Below are 20,475 nucleotides of genomic sequence, written 5' to 3'. Positions count from 1 at the left end.
ACTAATTAAAGGTTAACTTATGCAAGTTTACCTGCACATCTTTAGACTAGCTCTCCATTATCAAGCTTTGTAATACCTAGATATTCGCCGAGGGGTTCAATTATTCCTCTGATTTATGTGACCAATATTTTCATCTGACTTTCACCAATTCATATCTGCGCATAACAAAGAGGGAAATTTACCCACATGCATTCGATAAAGACTAGTGAATTGTAACGTAAAAAGCAGACGAAACAAGTCGATTTGCAGTTGATATACTTCAGATTAAAATATTTTATTGAAAACATCCGTTAGTAGATTTTTACAATCACCCATTTCATCTCACGTGGACTATCACAATGGAGTTTATGACATGTAAATACAGACATTACACAGATTGTGAACCAATCTATAGTTCACATACATTGGCATTTAAGTTAGATCAGAAGTATACACACATGAACTGAGTGTGCAAACAAACCCTCATTGTGGGATGCATGAGGGTTTGAGCAATATTAGCTAGACCCGGTAGCATAAAGCTTAGTGGTTGATTGTGAGGCTAATTTTTACGATTGATCATACACAATAATTGATTCAATCAATCATAGAAATCAGTACCATGTTCACTCACTACGCTTGGTTATGGGACCCTGGGCCCCATCTTACAAAGAGTTACGATTGATCCAATCAATCGTAGCTCTATGGAAATCCATCAGTGTCATAATTTTTTCTATAGAAAATTTGCACAATGTCCTTTGTAAACAAAGAAAAGCACAGTGATTTTTCAAGTAACAATGAATGCATGAATATACATCATAGTTTGAAAATATTTTGAACAGTAATAATACATGTTGACGTTGCTGGCCATCCATAGTTGCGATTAATTGGATCAATCGTAACTCTTTGTAAGACGGGGCCCTGGTCATGTTCAAACTCTATCTGGGAAGTGATTCATGGAACATGTCGTCTGTGCTTTTTGCGGACACAATTAGTCTCAGCCAATTAGATACAAGGATTTCAGTAGCTTCTAACAGATGCTCCAATGGGCCCTGTTACACAAACCCTGATCGTAGTGTTGGTTTTTAAGCTTATTACATTGATCATTACGTGCAATCCACTGTACAAACCAATTACTACGTTTTGTGTTACTGGGACCCGGGTGTGATTAGAATGCAGGATTATAAACTTGCTATGAATTCAACTAGAAGACCGCCATTTTGTTGGAATATGTATACCCCTTGGCCCCGTCTTACAAAGAGTTACAATTGATCCAATCAATCGTAACTCTATGGAAATCCATCAGTGTCATAATTTTTTCTACAGGAAATTTGCAAAATGTCCTTTGTAAACAAAGGAGGTTCACACCAAATTGTCAATAAATCAATGAATTTATGGATATAAATTCATATCTAGAATTTTTTTTAAACAAACATGCATTTTATATGTTGACTTTGCTGGCTTTCCATAGTTGCAATTGATCGGATCAATCGCAACTCTTTGTAAGACAGGCCCCTGATGTGCGAGTAGAAAGTGACAGTAACAATAGCAATCCAGCAATTAGCAGGTCAAAACATGTAGAGTTATTTATAGGATGTACAATGTAGACAGAAATTTGTATTATCTCAAAATATTCCATGGCCTAACATTTTACAGTTTACATTTTACAGAAAAAAAGGATGGCCAGTTAAAAAAAGAAAAAAAAAGTTAAAACCATAATACATCTGAACAATGCCCCTCAAAATAACTACTTCTCACCTCCACATTTCAATAAAGACCATCCATTCTTGTCGTAACAAGATTATCATTTCTTTATCGACCAAAGGGAGATGTAGAAATACCAACGTTTCTATAACAAATACATTTTCGACAATTCAGCTCTTGATGTCAAAATCATAATTCAATTACTGGATATGATTTTATGTAATAACAGAATTTAAAAGCTGCTCTAATGGAAAAATTAAATCTTTCCTCCATCACACGAACAAGCTACTTGAAGTTTGTTTACATTTAAGGTAGAAAAATGCTTTGTCAACAGATGTACAAATAAATACACAGGCCATTACTGCTTTAAAACGTAGGAGGCATCAAAATTGAACATTATTCATCACTGAATTAGGCACAGATAAATGATGGATGACAAAACCATAATCTAAAAACAAAATAAATAGGGACCTATGTACAGAAATATTTCTTCCAGAGTTTGTTTAAAAATAAAAGTAAATCTTAAAATAAAAGCAAACCTAGGATAAGTATCTATATATATACTTCCTTCTTCTATACAGTCATATACAAATCAAGATTTCATTCATCAATATTCAAGTAGCCTAAACTTATTGTTGCGATATACAGTTGTGCTCAAAAGCTCGTGAACCCCACCACAAAATGCACTCCTTCATGCTGAGAGTTGAATGTAGACAATACAATGTTTGGCGAGATTAGAGAAACAAACTCTATTGAATGCAATAGTTTATCACCTGACTTCACAATTAAATATCTAAAACATGGCAGAACTTGAACACTTTTAATATGTTCATTTTCTGGTGGGGTTCACTAAATTCCGAGCACAACTGTATCTAAACCCCTCAAAAAAAGTTTGGAAATCTGAGTTTGGCCATTAATTTCTCCCAACTTCCAATTTTACACAATGCATATTTGACATCATTTAAAAGATAATTTAATTCTCTTAAAATGATACTATGATCGTTATGATCATGCCATCACGAAAAGAGCAAGATTCAAAAGTGTTGGATGAGGTCTGAATTGAAAAGCTGCAAAACAAGCAAAAACAAGTTTGGAAATCTGAGTTCGGCCATTAATTTCTCCCAACTCCTAATTTTACACATTGCATATTTGATACCATTCAAAAGATCATTTAATTCTCTTTAAAATGATACCATGCTTGTTATGATCATGCCATCACGAAAAGAGCAGGATTCAAAAGTGTTGGATAAGGTCTGAATTGAAAAGCTGCAAAACGAGCAGAAATAGTCATGAAGGGTCAATACAGAACATGATTCTTTTGTCTGTGTCAATAGAGATGAAAATCCATTCAAATCAAGCCCCTCCTTCTTTATTCATGTTTTGTTGTGGTTTATGTAGTGATGGTTCTGTGAGAAAACATGGTTTGAGTTGTGGTTTGAAATACCCATGCATGTTTGTTTGTTTCTTATGTGTTTGCTTGTGCAGATGTGTGTTTGATTGGTGCATGAAAACAATTAAAGGAAACCGCTGAGAAACTCACTCATCACCACGGAAAAAAAGGAACAGTGACTTTCATTTTGCAACTTTTGAATTTTGACCTTGCCCCACATTTCAAGGCACTGCACCTCCATGTGAACCATAATCATATCATGAAGGGTATCATTTTAAAGAAAATTAAATGATCTATTCATTGACATTAATTACATATTGATATTTACTAAAGCTGAGGAGGGATTATCGATCAAAGTCAAAAGAAACCGCTGAGAAACTCACTCATCACTGCGGAAAAAAGAACAGTGACTTTCAATATTGTGTCATTTTGCAACTTTTGAATTTTGACCTTGCCCCACATTTCAAGGCACTGCGCCTCCATGTGAACCATAATCATATCATGTAGGGTATCATTTTAAAGAAAATTAAATGATCTATTCATTGATATTAATCACACATTGATATTTACTAAAACCAAGGAGGGATTATCGATCAAAGTCAGATTTCCAAACTTTTTTTGAGGAGTTTATATTGCTTGCAGGCCCTTCACATTTTGTCATAGGGACATGCATATCAAGATCAGACCATTCAGTTTCATAATTTGTATAACTCTATATATCTTTTTCAGGCAAATTGAACAAAAATCAAGTTACCATCAAATTGACAGCCTTGTTGAAGTTTCAAACTAGACATGATCGGAACAGACAATTTAGAATTTGAATGTTCATACATATTTCATACTTCAATGTGCCATAAGTATATACCAATTTTTTTAACATTTAATATTACAGAAGAAAATTAGAGAGTCACATTTCCATGAATCCCATTACCAACCACTCGTTTCCTCAGATAGAAAAGGGCTCAAGCAATTATTAAGAACTTTGCCTCAAAAACTACAAAGTAGCCTACGGAACAATCTCGAACACAGGTCATATGAGACGGAAAACTTGTGGGGTCTGCATTTTTACATCAAAATCTTTTATTATGGCTCTAAATGGAGGGCACAGGCTAGATGTGTCCCCCCCCCCCCCCTGGATCCGCCAGTGGATCATAACTCTTTGTAAGACCGGGAGCAGGACGCATTGATGGATTCTACATTGAAGTAGAAGCCTACAATACGTACCACCTATAAGTAGCAACAATTATAACTTTTTGTTCGGTAGCAAGGGATGGGGGGGCAAATGTGATCACTTGTTATCCTGGGGCCCTATTTAATAAAACCTGTTAGGGTAACAAATTTTCAATAACAGTTTAAAGCAACTGAAAAAAAATCAATTTGATTTGCTGACATTAATCTTGTCATGGAAATTGTGCTTTTTAAGTCTTTTTGAAATGGGGCCCTGATGTATCTTGATGGGGGGGGGGGGGCAATGTATTACAAAATATAATATTCAATTTCCAATTACAATGTTAATTTTCCATATTCATTCCAATTACAATTTTAGTTCCATTCGGAATTGCTCACAATAGTGATCATCAATTGCAATATATCAATGTCAATAATAAGATTTCTTTCATCACCATCGCCAAAAAGTACAAAACTACAGGGTCTCTGAGGTTAAGTACATGTATACCAACTGAAGGTCCTTACAACCAATTTACAGCATGTTACAATGTGGCAATTCCATTAAATAATCAACCTCTTTGTACTCATAAACTGACCAAGTCATGGTCATTTGAGAGCATTACAGACTGTCAAAAGAACAAGAAATCAGAGACAGAGAATTTAATGAACGTCCCACATATAGGGGGTAGGACGTACATATTTTATGGAATTGCCCAATAGTAACAAAAGCAGTGTAAGCAGTCACAAAGTATTTCTGTTGGTCCAACATATATTTGAGAAGGAAAAAAAAACACAACCAAGACTTGTAGCATTCACGCAACAAAAAAACAAGAGTAAACAATATTACAGACTTCTTTGACAAAAGGAAATAAGTGATAAATAATTGAGTTTTGATTTGTTCGTATTTTACAAATAAATTTCTTCTTCCATGCCAAATTTCATAGAAAAACCCTTATCCTGCAATGAAATAGGGCTGGTCATGCTAATGCATTGGTATCTCTGCAAATGACAAGAGATATTTTGCTCTTTCACAGGAAATTGCACTTGTTTTGTTTCCTTTTGTTAAAGTAGGGAGTATCTCAAACAAGTTGTTTGGCAGCAAAACAAAATAGGGCATATTGCCGTGGGGGGATGGCCATACGCAGCAGGGGTGGGGCAGGAGAGCAGTTGCATCCCCCCCAGAAATTTTGAAAACTTACATTTTTTTTACTGAAAATTGAACTGAATTGAATTGAATCACAAAATTCACCATAAGTATGCACCAAATCCTTCATTTCACTTGACAAAATGCAAAAACACCACAATGACAAGCTCGGTTTGCTCCCTCGCTTTCAACAAAAAATGTCTGCGTACGGCCATGGGGGGGATTGGACTGTTAGTGATTGAGCAACCAAAGCTCCAAGGAATACATGTTGCTTTGATGCGAAATAAAAATGACACAGTGACACCAGCGAAACCGACCAAAGTTATTACATTATTTCCAATGGCATACCATTGGTGTGAATGTAGAAGTATATGGGAGAGATTTCAATCACATTTACATGTTGCATTTGTAAAACCGGCATAGATTGAATCCAGATCCAGGAACATAGCACTTTACAAGAACTTGATGGGAGTAATAAGTAATGGAAGACACTCGACTGATAAACTTGACTAATGCCTATATCCTGCCTTATATCTTGTACTGACCACTGAAATCATATCTAATCCCCAAAACCATCCCAAATTCTGAACCATATCCTACATGTAACCCTTGATGGAAATGACTCCCAAAGCATTTGTCAACTCAACTTTTTGACAACTAATTTACAATACTCAAAGCACTACCTGCATGTACATGTACATACCAGTAGGTTGATATCAATTGCTTCTGCCTACATGCTCATTGAATATCTATGAACCCACTACTCATGTATGATGTGTCTATTAAAAAGTCACGTGGGTTGCATGGAGACTGAAACATTACGACACGTGGCATCAAGATACGGTTTCTTCATTTGCAGATATTTCGGGGGACGACATATCAATGTGCACATCTTATACATTGGAAACAATATTTATGCACACCTAGAGGAGGAGTCAACCCTTAATAGCCATACTGGCATTTCTTTTATTATCCCAGAGAGCACAATCTTATTCTTAGGAGGAACATTTTTCTTTTAAGACATTAATTACAAAAGAAACTGATTCCAACAGAAAATGAACAATAAAGAAGCTTGAAAAATAACCAAAATAAAAAGAGCAAAAATAATGCTGAGGGATTATTCTAAGCACTCTACATGATGCAATTGTAAAAATAAATCTGACCTAAAACATATATATTCAAAATATATCACATAAATGTCAAACAAACAAGTGAGAAATACAAATACACAGCTCTTAACTCCCCTTTTATCTATTCCACGGAAAATGAATTCATACAAAATGAAAAAAATCATATAATTGTTAAAACTATGTTACTATTATGTTGTACAACACAAGAAAGCAATATTCTAACATTCATCTCCAATCCTTCATCAAATACATACTATATTGTTTTCAGAAGAATTGGAATAAAATATTGTATGTACAGAAATCTGGTCTTCTTCACACTAACTGATAAATTCCTTTCCACGTTAACCCAATGGAGACTACGCCTGCATGAATGTGGACTGGAGTCTATGGAAAACATGTGTTATACGAAATCATTCAGTGTCCAAAGGGTTAACTGTCACACATTTCATGACTATACTGTATACATCACAAAATCATTTTTGCTCGTTCGAAGAGTATCCACAACATAAGGCAAAATAAAATATATATTTTTGTAGAACTCAAAACTTCTACAAAAAGCAAAAACATATTGCGAATAAAAAAAGCTTGAGCACTACCATGCCTCGTTGGGTGTGCATTGTACTTATTAAACACAAACTGACACAGAATAGGTCATGCACAGAACAGATTTCTGACTTTGGGGTCATTCAAGTCTCATATTCAATGGTTTTATCTTCTTCTTTTATTGATTTACATTTTACTGGTGATTTATACGATGCCAGAATTAGAGCTTCTCAGGTTTATTTTTAATTTACAAGGTATCATTATTCATTTCTAAAAAAATCATAAATTGGTACAAGTGCATCAATTTGGATGCATGCATACCATTTTCAGGATCCTTTGAAGAACAATGCGCGACTAGCCGACTTACCCTGCTGAAATTCCAAGAAAGGGTTATTTTTTCAGTCAGAAAATGTTCATTATTTCATTTTTCAAAATGCGCCAAGGTTTGCCCCCCCCCCCACTCTCTCTAATAGTAAGGTTTAGAATTTGATTCTATAATTTTGATTTGATTCCCATGCAACATTTAATCTCAACAGGAATCCTATGTGAACATTTTGCAGACAAAACTTTGCTCCCAAGAGGACACCTGACCAAAGAATGGAAGTTGTTTGGACATCACTAATACACAGCTCTCCAATGGATGAGGAGTAAATGCAGAGCTGAGATTTTCCTGGAATGCATGCATTCACTAAAAAAAAAGTATAAATAAAGATAAGATTACAGTATCAGGATACAAAATTTTTCCCCCAAAGCAGCATAATCATATGGAGGTGCCCCTGTCTACTTATGTGTGAATGGCAAAGAGATCCATCCCCAAAAGCTCTTAAAGGGCATTGATCAATAAAGGTTGAGAGACTTTCAGTTTGAAGGTAGCCATGTTTGTTTGATGGTGTTACAGGCAGTAGAAGCTTTGTCACTTCAGCTTTGCCTTTTCGCCCCAAAACATGATGATGTCCATGTCTGTGTCCATGTCTGCTTCGCGAGAGGTGTATGTCAATGACAAAGGGATCCATTGCTTCCAGCTCATAGAGGGCTTCTATCAAGGAAGGCTGAGACAATGAATATAGACTTTCAGTTTGAATTGTGTTACGGGAAGTAGGTCTTTCACTTCAGCTAATACAAGTAGTTCATGGTGAAGGCACCTCAGAAGAGGAATCACTTAATGAAAGCCGCTATGACGGCCCACATTAGGTCATTACTATTCGGCTTCTGACACTGTGCTTCCGGGTCAGTTTCCAGTAAGGTCCTCACTCTCCCCGTGGCCACCTACAACATGATTAGCAAATAAAAGAGTACAGAAATGTGAGTGGAAATGGGGCAAACTGAGCTAACTTGGGCTTGCAAGGGACTCTTTGCTTTAGCATAGAATGGTGTTTTGGTGATAAAGGGTCCATACTAATTGACTAATGTGGAATTGCACACTGGAATTTGACCATTGCATGAAAGTTCATTCAGGAGAAGTTTAATGAAAATCGTTAGTAAAATTACATCTAACGATATACATGACCGACATATGACAAGCCTAGTGATTTGCTGAAAAATAATTTTCAATCATGACCCCACCCCCAACACACTCTCTAAAGATAAATTGAACATCAAAACATGTACAATATTATCAATATAGGTCTTTTTAACAATGAATTGAAAACCCATGTTTTGGTCAATATGTTTTAAGGCCACCGCACGCCTTACGACCCGACTGGTCGCCGACTGGCTTGCGACTGAGTGAGGGGAGATGTGACGTCACAGCTCCTGTCAGCTTGAGCGTCGCAGACCGGTCAGAGACAAGTCGCAAGGAAAATCGTAAGGATTTGACATGTCGAATCATGACTGGATCGCAAGCTCAATCCAACTTCCAGCCAATCACACAGCAGAGTTGCACGATGCGTATTATGATAAACAACGCGCATACGCAGTACGGTAAGCGCACTTTCTCAGTTGCAATGCCAAAAAGCAAAAAGCGCATGCGTGAGTCGCAGATCGGATCGCAAGGTGTGCGGTGTCGAGGCTTATGACTGCCTTGCGATTCACCTCCCCTCTCTCAGTCGCAAGCCAGTCGCCGACCAGTCGGGTCGTAAGGTGTGCGGTGGCCTTTACCTGTGCAGCACGAGAGCTTATCGCGCAGAGCACAGAAATCAGACAAATACCACTATAGGCTGATGTTTAGTAAGGTATCATATTGCACATACATGTACTAATGTGTCTGCGCGAGACAGACAACACGCACACAAAAAATGAAATGCAATTCACAATTGTAATAATCTAATCTGTACTCAAATTATTACCAATCAATTGAACATTACTCTGTTACCAGTCATCCATCCTTTTCCCGTTAACTCGTATTCAGCAGTTTCAAATTCCACTTTCTCTTTCCCTTTATCTTAACATCGAAGTTACCTTTTCTTGAAATTCAATTTTGATCTTTCATTGGATTGTATTTTAATGTTTCTTATATATCTGTTGTTTTAGTGTATGCCATTTTGATTTATGTATTCATTGTTTGTAAATATTGTACATATTGATTTTTATCTCAGGGCCCTCAAGGACAGCAGTTTGTTAACTGATGAGGCCACCCTGATTAAATAAAACTGAAAATAAATTATAAACGACATCATAAAGAGGTGCGTTTCTTAAGATCAAACCGAGTTCATGAGATGGGGCCTTACTAACTAGAAGTGAAGCAATATGCTAGATAAATTATATTAAGGGGGGTAGAGGAAGGCGAGATAATATTCATTTTGGGAGGCTTTATTTCAAGCAATACAAACATTGCACTCATAGGTCCAATATATCTGAAATCCCATTCTGATCCATCCAATAAAATAAAAAAAAATTGACTTTCGTACCTCATATTCCTCATCTGATAATGGAGCGAAAGCATTTTCCAGGACATCTGAAGAATGAGCAAGGTATAGTAAGGAAAGCATTCGCCGTTCAAACCTAGCAGGGTCGTTAGGCCACCGGTTCAGCACAGACTCTTGGACCTTCTTAATGATGCGTTGCTTGATTGCGCTGTCTGTTACAGGATGTGTGGTCATGTCAAAGAGAACAAAGTTTTGTTTCTCTGTGGTCAGTACACCTTTGTCTACTAGATTCTTTGCAAGTCGTTCTCGAACGTTCCGGAGCTGGTAGCGTAGTTTCATTGGATTCCATGTTTCACCTTGCAGGAAGAAAGAAAAATTAAATTTTATACAAAAATGTTTGAATAACTCATATTCATGAGTACATTTTTACAATGGAGCAAAATAGTAACAAATTTCCTAAAAAATAATTTTCTCAGAAGTTTCATAAATAGGCAATGATACATGAGCATACATGTAGATACACTTACACTTTTCTATTCTGTATTTATAAACTGTTGTCAGTATCTCAAAGCGTCCCACTCGTAAATTCTAAGAGCAGTAAACTTGAGAAATCATTAGAGGCAGATTCGTAGGAATGCAATGATAAAAAAAAATTTAACTGTACCTCGTACTTACAGTGCATCAATTATGAAATCTATTGTGGATGAAGCGTACATGTACATGTACAAATGGTAAATTAACTCTGAGAGGGGTTACATAGTAACTCACCACTTAGCAGTTCTATCCAGGTTGGAACTGTCTCTGGAGGATCTGTTTCTTTTATTAGTTTGAGAGCCTCATCTAGGAGGACATCACCAGTTTGGGCATCGTTGAGTAGTATAACTTTCCTATTGAGTAAGCTCCGCCTCCTCATTCCGGTCTTTTCTAGTTCTATCCTTCCTCGCAATGCAAGTTCTATTAGCATACAACCTCTTAGCCCTGATGATATACAGTCATTCCAGAATGATGTGTAGCCCTGGATATGAAGAGAGAAAGAAAATAAACCACCCAGTCATGCACACGCATTAATGATTAGCTTAGCTGGCTGATTCTTTTCCTGCCAAGGCAGAACACCACCAAATCATAAATGAGCCAAGCAATATCAAAAGAATGAAATATCATTTTTTAATGATCTCTAAGGGCTGCTTTACAATCAGGGTAACCCAACTGTCTCAATGGAAATCATTAAAAAAAAAAGTTGTTTTGCTTTTTCTCAATTTTTTTTTATTGTTGTCTGTTGAAAACAAGTGAAATGGTATTTCTTTACAATCTGGAGGCATAAGGTCACCAATTTATTTTTCTTTATAGTGGTTCAAACTTTTTTCAGTTACATGTTCTGTCAAATGCCTAATTTTTCGGAGAGGACACTTTTGGACAGAAATGGATTTGGCATTTGAACTTGCACTGTCTGAAAAATAAGTGGATGGTCGCAAGGTGAACATTTATGTTTGTTGAATATAATTAGCGATCGTACAGACAAAACAATTATCAATCAAGTAGATACTATGCACATAAATATGAAATTCGGAAATTACATTTATAGAAAGAATTAGCATCTCATTTTTGGTTCATATCACAGAAAAACAAATGTAAATAGCTTTTGGGAATGTCATTTTTTAAACAATCACATTTCAATAATCAATTCTGATTGATAAATTGAAAATGGTAACACGAACGTGATTGGCTGGCACATTCATACATGTATGCTCAAGCTGCAAAAGAACGATTGATCGTTGGAACCCGACACAGGCTCTTTGGAATCAAAATTTATGATATTAAATCACATATTTCACGAAGATAAGCTGATTACATTCTTCATTAACAACTTTACATTATTGCGCTCTGTATCCCCCCTCCCCACCAAAAGGGGGAATTAAGCAGTAATGGAGGAGGGTGCAGAGCGTTGTGCGAAGCACCAGCACTACTAAGTCCTAAAGGAGACTTCGCCTCAGTCTATTGACGGAGGGGATACCGCAAAGCAAGACAAAATCTCAGCGGAGCATACCCTGATCGAAATACTGATTTTTCGGTCTAATCAAGACCTTCAACTGCTGAAATTGAACAGTGCACAGCTTGAGGTTGATGCGTCTGATATTTAGCAACCTGGTAAGTTAATAATTCCTGTTTTCAATACCAATTACCATACTTTTCATCCACTCTTTTCTCTTTTCTGCACAACAATAATATGATTTGATAATCATTTTTCCCCCTAAAAACCCGTCCAAGAGAGTAACCTCAGACTACATTAGCAAATAAATTTTACTCTCTGAATACAAACGCCGCCTGGCAAGGTATGCAGACTTGGTCCCGAGGGGGGGGGGGTTAAAATTATATTTCGATGGGGGTGTGCCTCACGAATCCCTGAAATGGGGGTCTAAGGAACCGACCACATGGGTAAAAACTAAATACATACTGGGCAGTGTGAAAGACAGGGTCTATGGAACGAGATTGCGGTACATGTGGGCGCTAGCAATGCATGGAGCTGCTAGCTAAGGGAGTTTTGAAGCCGTGCACATGCGTGCAGCTCTCCACCATTTAACAAATAATGAAATAAAAATTTTACTTATAAATAATATTATAATAATTATCATTTATAATAAAAGTTCAAACTTTATTATTTGTTAAAATGATTATTTAAATAAATCTATTAATTGTTCTTCAAAATGGCATTTTGTAACATAACTCATCGCAGCTACGTCATAACGAAGCGGTTCGAGGGTCAAGCCTATTGTATTTGTGGTGTTTATGAATGGATTCATGAGATCGGTCTGATAAGAAACCTCTCATTTTTCATATTTATACTAAGAGACCTTCATACGCATTAGGCATATATAGGTTTATAGATGAATAAAATCCAACAAATTTAAGTGATTTCTAGTTCTATAAAGTTGGATTTCCTAGGGAAATCCATCCATGTTTACACATGTACATGTCTCGCTTAGTCATGTATGCGCAGCGTGTCAAGGCTCTATGATGCACCTGAGGTGCTGAAAAACTACAGGCCGATAGCTAAACTGAAGTTCATTGGTACTTGACAATTGAGCGGGCATGTGCTAAGCAGGTTCATGCTTATCTCTCATCCAATGATCTGTATGGCAAAACGCAATCAGCTTATAGAAAGGACCATAGTGTTGAAACGGCTATGCTTCGTATCTACAATGACCTCCTACTAACGGCTGATAAGGGCAAGGAAGCACTTCTTGTGTTGCTTGATTACTCTTCTGCTTTTGACTGTATTAATCATGATGTTTTGCTATCTTGTCTGTCCACCAGATATGGTTTTTCAGGTCTAGCATTGAACTGGTTCAACTCATATATTAGAAATTGTTCTCAGAGTGTAGGAATTGATTGTGTGTCATCTGCACCAGTTTCGTTGTCAGATGGTGTACCTCAGGGTTCCGTAATGGGACCGCTGTGTTATATAATGTATACTGCTTCTCTAGAATCAATAATTGAGAAGCAAGGTATGAATAGAATTGTATATGCAGATGACACCCAGTTATATATGATGTTCTCAGATAAGGACCGTAGTTCAATTATCCCTAGGATAGAATCGTATTTAGATGGAATTATGAAATGGTCAATTGGGAATAGTTTGAAGTTGAATTCTGAGGAAACTGAGATCTTGCACATAACATCTCGTCACAGAAACTCAGATAATGTTTCAACTCTGAATGTTGCTGGTTCTATCATTCAGCCAGTCTCCAAGACACAGGATCTAGGGGTAATTGTCGAGAATGAATTAGGAATGAAGTCCCATGTTAACAATATTTGTAGGGCTGCTGCAATTGGGTTACACAAAATTGGGAAAATTAGAAAATATCTTGATAGGAAAACAACAGAAAAGTTAGTACATGCCTTCATCTTAAGTCACTTAGATAATAATAATAGTTTACTATTCGGAATACAGGAATCACTTATAAAATTACAACATATCCAAAATTCTGCTGCAAGACTTATAACTCGAAAAGGAAAGTTTGAACACATCACCCCTATCTTATCTGACCTTCATTAGCTACCCATTCGATCAAGGATCAAATATAAACTTCTCATATTAACATTCAAATGTATTTTCATGGTATTTCCCCTGCTTATCTTCAAGAACTTGTCCAAATGCATAAACCCAAGCGTAATCTCCGTTCTGGCTCACAAAATCTTCTATCTGAAATTACTGTCAAGACCAAATCATATGAGGATCGGGCTTTCCAACAAGCTGCACCAGCACAATGGAATTCTCTACCACTGACATTAAGAAATATTACCCAGCTTGAGAAATTCAAAGTACAATTAAAAACCCACCTCTTTCAGAATGTTTTACTTAGTCACATGTAGGTCCAATCCATGTTTAATATTCTTTGATCTTATGTATAATTATTTGATGTCTAATTTTTAAATTTACAATTCTCACCACATTTCTCGCTTTCCTCGCGCATAGAGACCTGTAGGTGTTATGCGTATTTAAAGAACTGTACTATTATTATTATTATCATTAAAAGTATATGTTAAAATATTTTAAAATATCATCACAGAGTCCTCAAGGCTAGTTAAGACGGCTGTTTTTAAATCGCCATATGAGCAAATGCGAATAAGGTATTACTAGGCCGCCAAAATTAAGAGACAGCTCATGACATGATTATCTCAATTTGATGAATTTGATGTCAAATATCAAAGTACAGAGTTCAAAGTCTAAAATAAAAAAGGAAATCATAATAATGTAATAATACTAGTAAATCTGACGGTCAAAATAGCTGCATTCTTCTTGTTAAGTTTTTAAGAAGACGTCTTGTCGATCGCCCAGGGGCCCGTTTCTCAACACCTGGATAAGTTAGTCATATCTTTATCCACCAACCACGGAGTTAGTTCCAATCTTACTAAACCTGTTTCACAAAAGGCTTCCTAACTAGAATACCTTGATATCGATACTATCGCTAAAACGAGCAGGCTAGACGTAGCCTTAGTCACAAAATACAATCATTTTCAAAATGAAAAATTACGACAATATTGCAAATATTGTGATGAATTGGGAAATACATCTTTTCAATATAATAGCACAGGTAAATTATGCATCATACATACTTAGACCATGAAGACTGGAGCATACACCAGTCGGTGGACTGTACTTTATCAGAAGAAGACGGGCATACAATTGCTGGGAAAATGAAATTATGAATAATTCATTTCATGACTAAAAAATCGCATGTGGACGTTGAGATGGGTACCCCCAGGATATCAAATTTTAATAGTTTACGAAAGTAAACCATATCGGTTTTCTTTGTAAAATGATAATTACACAGACTTTTATGATTCCAAACATCATCAAAATCTAGTTTAACATGAACTTTTAAATCTTTGATACCGAAACATATGATTTGACAAATTCTATGCATAAATTAGAGATAGAATTTATCCAAATGTTAATAGTGGTCTGAAAACGACAAATACGAGTCCAGTTATGGATGGCCTGACGTGGTAAAATCTTTTTCGATTAAATTCAGGGTGCTACATAAGCACTTGCCCGATTGCCCGGGGCAAGTAAAGTTAGAGTCGGGCAAGTGTTTGGAAGACCAAAACTACTTGCCCAATGTGGGCAAGCAAAATTCTCACAGTAGAATTACCAAAATTAGGGTCGATAGCATAACAAGGTAGATCAGGTCAAAAGAGAGAAAAAGGTAAATGGTTTATAAAACCGCAATACTTTCTTTTGAAGAGGTAAAACTTTTTTTTCAATGATTTTTTGGGGCAAGTGAAATCAATTTTTGGGCAAGTATATTTGAACTATTAAAAAAATTACTTGCCCGACTGGGCAAGTGCTTCTAAAACGTCATTTTTATTTAGCACCCTGTTAAATCATTTTACTTTTTCAAAATGAACGGTTTTGTGGCGTTTTACCGTCAGTTTTTATAGTTTCTTTGTATTACAATTATCATTAAATGCATTATCCCCCTTGTTTTGTGATGTAATTTCAACCTCTGTGATAGATTACGTAAGATTATAATTTTCAAATTTCGAGGCACTTTTGCATGTCATAGTCTACTCTACCCACGTGATGCCACTACGTCATTTAAAAAGAAGTTATGACAGGTTCGGAGGTGTCATAAATATTTAGTGAGGTTGTTGTACCCGATCTTGGCAAAGAGGGCTTTGTGAAACGGTTAGCGGACAAGTAGTAGCTCACTATCTCCGATTTAGTCAAGAAGTTAGACTTATAACGGTGTTGAGAAACGGGCCCCAGTTTTGTTGATTGATCCCATGCACTTTGAATAGCCATAATCCCCCTGCTCCTTACCCGGTGCTCGGCCGTCCATACCAGGCCAGCAGCGCCTCCGTTTTACCTTCCCTGATGTCTGCCCCGCAAAGAAAAGTTGCAGTAAACCTACATGTAAATGTCACAAAAGCTCATGATTGGATCAAAACAATGCTGAATTACGCCGCTTTAGAGCTAAAATTATGATCCAGAAATACAATTTTGTTGCTGAAATGTTAATTAAAACCATTCACAGATGGGGAAGAAGGAAGTGACTTTGTGATTATGGAATGTGCAGCGCGTATTCAAGAACCCGCGAATATGTTTTGAAGCCGCCAAGCGCAAAAAATTAATCCCGCGAAAATAACACTAACAGCGTTTACAGTGTTGATTTTCTAAGTAAACGGAATTGTCACTTTTTCAAGTACACAAAGTCTATGGGGAAACAGAATTTCCATTTTCAGATATGCTTAAATTGTAAAAAGGAATGTAATTTTAAGGTTTTCTGAAACATGTCCCTATTTTTGGCACATTCTCGAGCTTGCTCAGTCTCATTATTAATTGAAAATTTAATGGAATATAAAAGAAATTCATGTGTACTATGTCTTAGGGCCTAGATTTTTAGATCTAAATACATTTTTTTCTGGTGCTCAGAAACTGAGAAAGACAGTCGACGTCGACAGGCCACATCAGAAAGGGGCCCCCTTCTTTTTCCCCACTGCTGCAACTCTGAGCTGTGCAAGCGCAAGTTGGCAAATCATTAATGGCATTTGCAACTTATGCAAGTGCACGTCGCAGAGAACCTGAAGTCCTGAACTTCATCAAAATATGGCCAAAATATTTTTCTTTTTTTTTACAATATCAAGTTGGGATTCGGCGCTAATGCAGTTTCGCACCGGCCGATTACCAGCATACCTGATCACCAATAGGCAATACTTGTTCCCAAATGTCATGACAAGTCTCTCACTCTGTCACATTTCGAGGTCAATATACCCACCTCTTTTCCAAATATCGCGATCGGGAACGGCTGTATTTCAGCTTTGATCTCGATGTCGTTGTTCGAATCCTCAGACATCACTTCGCGGATTGCTTGGATTCGCCGTGCACAGTAATGATGATGTGGACTGAAGTTAGCAACCAAATCATACGAACATGTGGCGAACAAACTGCCAGCATGCTGCAGGCGAATCTTTTGGTTGCTAACTTCCCGATCGCGATATTTGGAAAAGAGGTGGGTATGGTATATTATTTACCTCAAAATGTGACTGAGAGTAGGGTGTCTGGAGAAAAAATTATTTTTCTTATTTCAAGAAAATATCACATTTTCTTTGTGAATTTGAAGAGAAATTACCTTCAGACTGACAGAAATGTAACATTTTTGAAAAAAATCCAATTATTGGCTGCAAAAAAGAAGAATGAAATTAGGTAAATTTTCAGCATTTCTCTGCCATAGACTGTGTAGTTAAGATATGGACACACACAATTCCAAATTTTTAGCTTCCGAGAGCTGTTATAAATTTATCATTAATGCCAAAAACTTGTCCATAAAGAGTCCAATAGGATTTTTTATGCTCTTTCTGATGGTATGATTTTTATAAAGATTTGGAAACCAGATCACAATGAAAAATTGCGACAAAGTGAAAAAAATTGTGCAAAACAGACATTTAGTTTTCCCATAGAAAACGCATGGGGAAATGGCAATCTCAACACACACACAAATAAGGGTTTGCAATTTATCTCTAATTCTAAATCCTTATTTAAAATGATCATATAAACTTGTCCTTACTGTCAAAAGAACCCCCTGAATTTTCTCTTTCCATACATGCCAAACACAAGTTAATAATTAATTCAGATCACATTTTTGCTACTCTAACGTCCATGCGCAGTGAGTCGCCATGTGCAATTTTTTTACTGTTGCGCCACTCACCTGTCACTGCCTGACTACCATGGTTCTAGAAATCTTTTGCAATGTTGAAAAGTGTCTTGTGGCATTGAAATGCTGCAACGTTTGGTTAAAAGATCCAGCAAAACACAAAGGAGTTTAGCGCAGTCAAAGTCAGACTTGCAAATTTGGATCCGTACGGTGAGAATTTAAGCTGCCATTTTTCTCGGGCGACGATTTGAGACGCCCACACTAAGTAATCGATGTTTCCAAAACTGCCCGCTCAAGTTACCAATATTTGGTATCAAAATAAAGAGTATAAAAAAATGTTCACAATCATTTCATTTTGAAGGTGGGGGTGACAATTGTTATCAAAATAAGAGGGGGTGGCGACTCAACGTATATCTCAACCCACGGAGAGGTTTCAACAACGCAGCTGAGTCAATGCACTTTTGTGTACGATCGGTGCGTGTGTGTGCGCATGCGCGATATGCCTGTGTAGTAAATGTATTGGATTTTTCGAATCGGCGACTCAAAATATACCCATCATTGTGTCGCCTTTCCGGAAGTGTGTAATTCATGATGTTCTTACTAAAAACTGTAGCAATTTCAGGAGAAAAGTTTATCATATATTTGAAAGGATTTGTGGATACTTTCATCTCATAATACAAAGATTTGAGTCGATTGCGACTCACTGCGCATGGACGTTAGCAGCCTGAACTTCCCGAAAAAATGTGCCATATTTTCCCCTAAATCAGCCTGTTTTATGCTGACACTTTTCAGTGGGTGATTTCAAGTACGGTGTTGAAATCTGGTGTTGGTGTTGTGACAACACCAACACCAGCCACAACACCGTACTTGAAATCAGGCTGGTGTTGGGATTGACCTCGGAAAATATGACGTATTTCCGGCAGTTCGTGTTGAATGCTGGTGTTGAATATCGTCTGCTGAACCCAGCACTGCGGCTGATGTTGACGATCTACGTGCAATTTCCCCATTCACCAACACCAACCCCCAGGGATTGGGAAAATCATGATTTCAAGTTCGGTGTTGGTGTTGGTGTTGGCAATCTCAAGCTCGTGAACAGGCGGCGAACGCGATGAGACATCCCCGTAAAATTAGCTTTTACAGTTAAGATGAGCACAAATCATTTTTGAGCTGTATATATTTTGATGAAGAATAATGTTCACTCTTTCGAATTCTTGAATTAATTAAAACATTGGTATTCTGTACGATGAGAATTTAATGCATTTCTCACCGATTTCATTTTCGTCGTCGAGACTTCTCGCGTGAAGTTGAGATGATTTAGCAGCGCAGCGCAGAGGCGTGACGTCATGTGCTATCGATAACGCAATCGGTATCATTCCTCTGAACCCAGCTCGGTGTTGGAGCTCGGTTCAGCGGCCTTTTTACGCTCTCAACACCAACACAGAACACCAAACTTGAAATCACCCAGTGTGGCTTCAGACACCCTATAGTATACGGTACCCAGTTGTTGTGTGTCCGGACAGGTTGTGTGTCCGGACGATCCATTTTAGAAAGTCATTTGGAAATATTTACAAGCGAAGTTTCATCAATTTTTAGTACAAAATGTAAGGAAATATTATAGAGAACAAAATGGAAGATGATTACAACTATTGAATTCATATTTTTAGTGTAATCCAAAGACAAAACAGAAGGCTTAGTTCAAAAATAAAGTGTCCGGACACCCGACCCCCCATCCTACTGAGACTGAGAGTGAGAGACTTGTCATGACATTTGGGAACAAGTATTGGTGATGAGGTATGTTGGTAATCGGCCGGTGCGAAACTGCATTAGCGCCTGGGTTTTCCATACTTTACCTCTCTGTCTTTCAGACCCAATAATAAAACTTCTTCCATCAATGTTAATCTCGTTTCTTTTGATTCGCAGTCATCTTCTTCTTCACGAAACGGATCTTCGTCCGCTTCATTACTTGATTTTCCCCCTTCTGCTCCTTTAGATCCTCCACCTGTGTGTCTTTGAATTAAAGTACTACCTCTTTGAGTCAAGGTACTCATGATAGAATGTCAATTATTACAGCAGGTTCTGCCTATCTTTGAAGAAAAGTTATAGATTCCGCTTGTTATGATGTGTGAAATGGGTCGGCTTTTCCAAAATGGCTTCGTCTGCGAGAAGTGACGTCAAATTGCTGATCGAAATTCAACGCAAGGTGGCGTTCCATCTTCAATTGTCTATGCGCGTATAAACGTGTCTGGTATTAACTATTATTATGGGGGCTAAAATATGCGATAAAGATTACCCCCCCCCCATCTATCTTCACTTAATTGCACTGTTTTGTTTTTTGTTTATTTCAACTCAACAAACAAATACTGATCAAAAAGATTAAAGATGAAGAAGACAGATCTAAAAACTCTTGAAACAAGATAGCTGACACCCCAAGATTTTCATTCTAAAATTATTATAGGCCTAT

The 20,475-nt window shown here is 37.1% G+C and overlaps 1 protein-coding gene across 1 annotated transcript; it reads right to left on the bottom strand.

Annotated features, from left to right (window-relative positions):
* Positions 1-242: 242 nt before the first annotated feature.
* LOC129262518 (Golgi phosphoprotein 3-like) lies at positions 243-20,216 on the bottom strand. The gene is made up of 4 exons (XM_064099689.1): positions 19,865-20,216; positions 10,627-10,873; positions 9,901-10,214; positions 243-8,320 (listed from the first exon to the last, which is right to left on the bottom strand). The coding sequence occupies exons 1-4, from the start codon at positions 20,060-20,062 to the stop codon at positions 8,210-8,212; spliced, it is 870 nt and encodes a 289-aa protein (XP_063955759.1). The 5' UTR covers positions 20,063-20,216; the 3' UTR covers positions 243-8,209.
* Between the last annotated feature and the right edge of the window lie 259 nt (positions 20,217-20,475).

This window comes from Lytechinus pictus, chromosome 5 (genome assembly GCF_037042905.1).
Source record: "Lytechinus pictus isolate F3 Inbred chromosome 5, Lp3.0, whole genome shotgun sequence".
Classification (NCBI taxonomy): domain Eukaryota; kingdom Metazoa; phylum Echinodermata; class Echinoidea; order Temnopleuroida; family Toxopneustidae; genus Lytechinus; species Lytechinus pictus.
The sequence above is the reverse complement of the archived record's forward strand: the minus strand, read 5'-3'. Positions and strand labels throughout refer to the sequence as shown.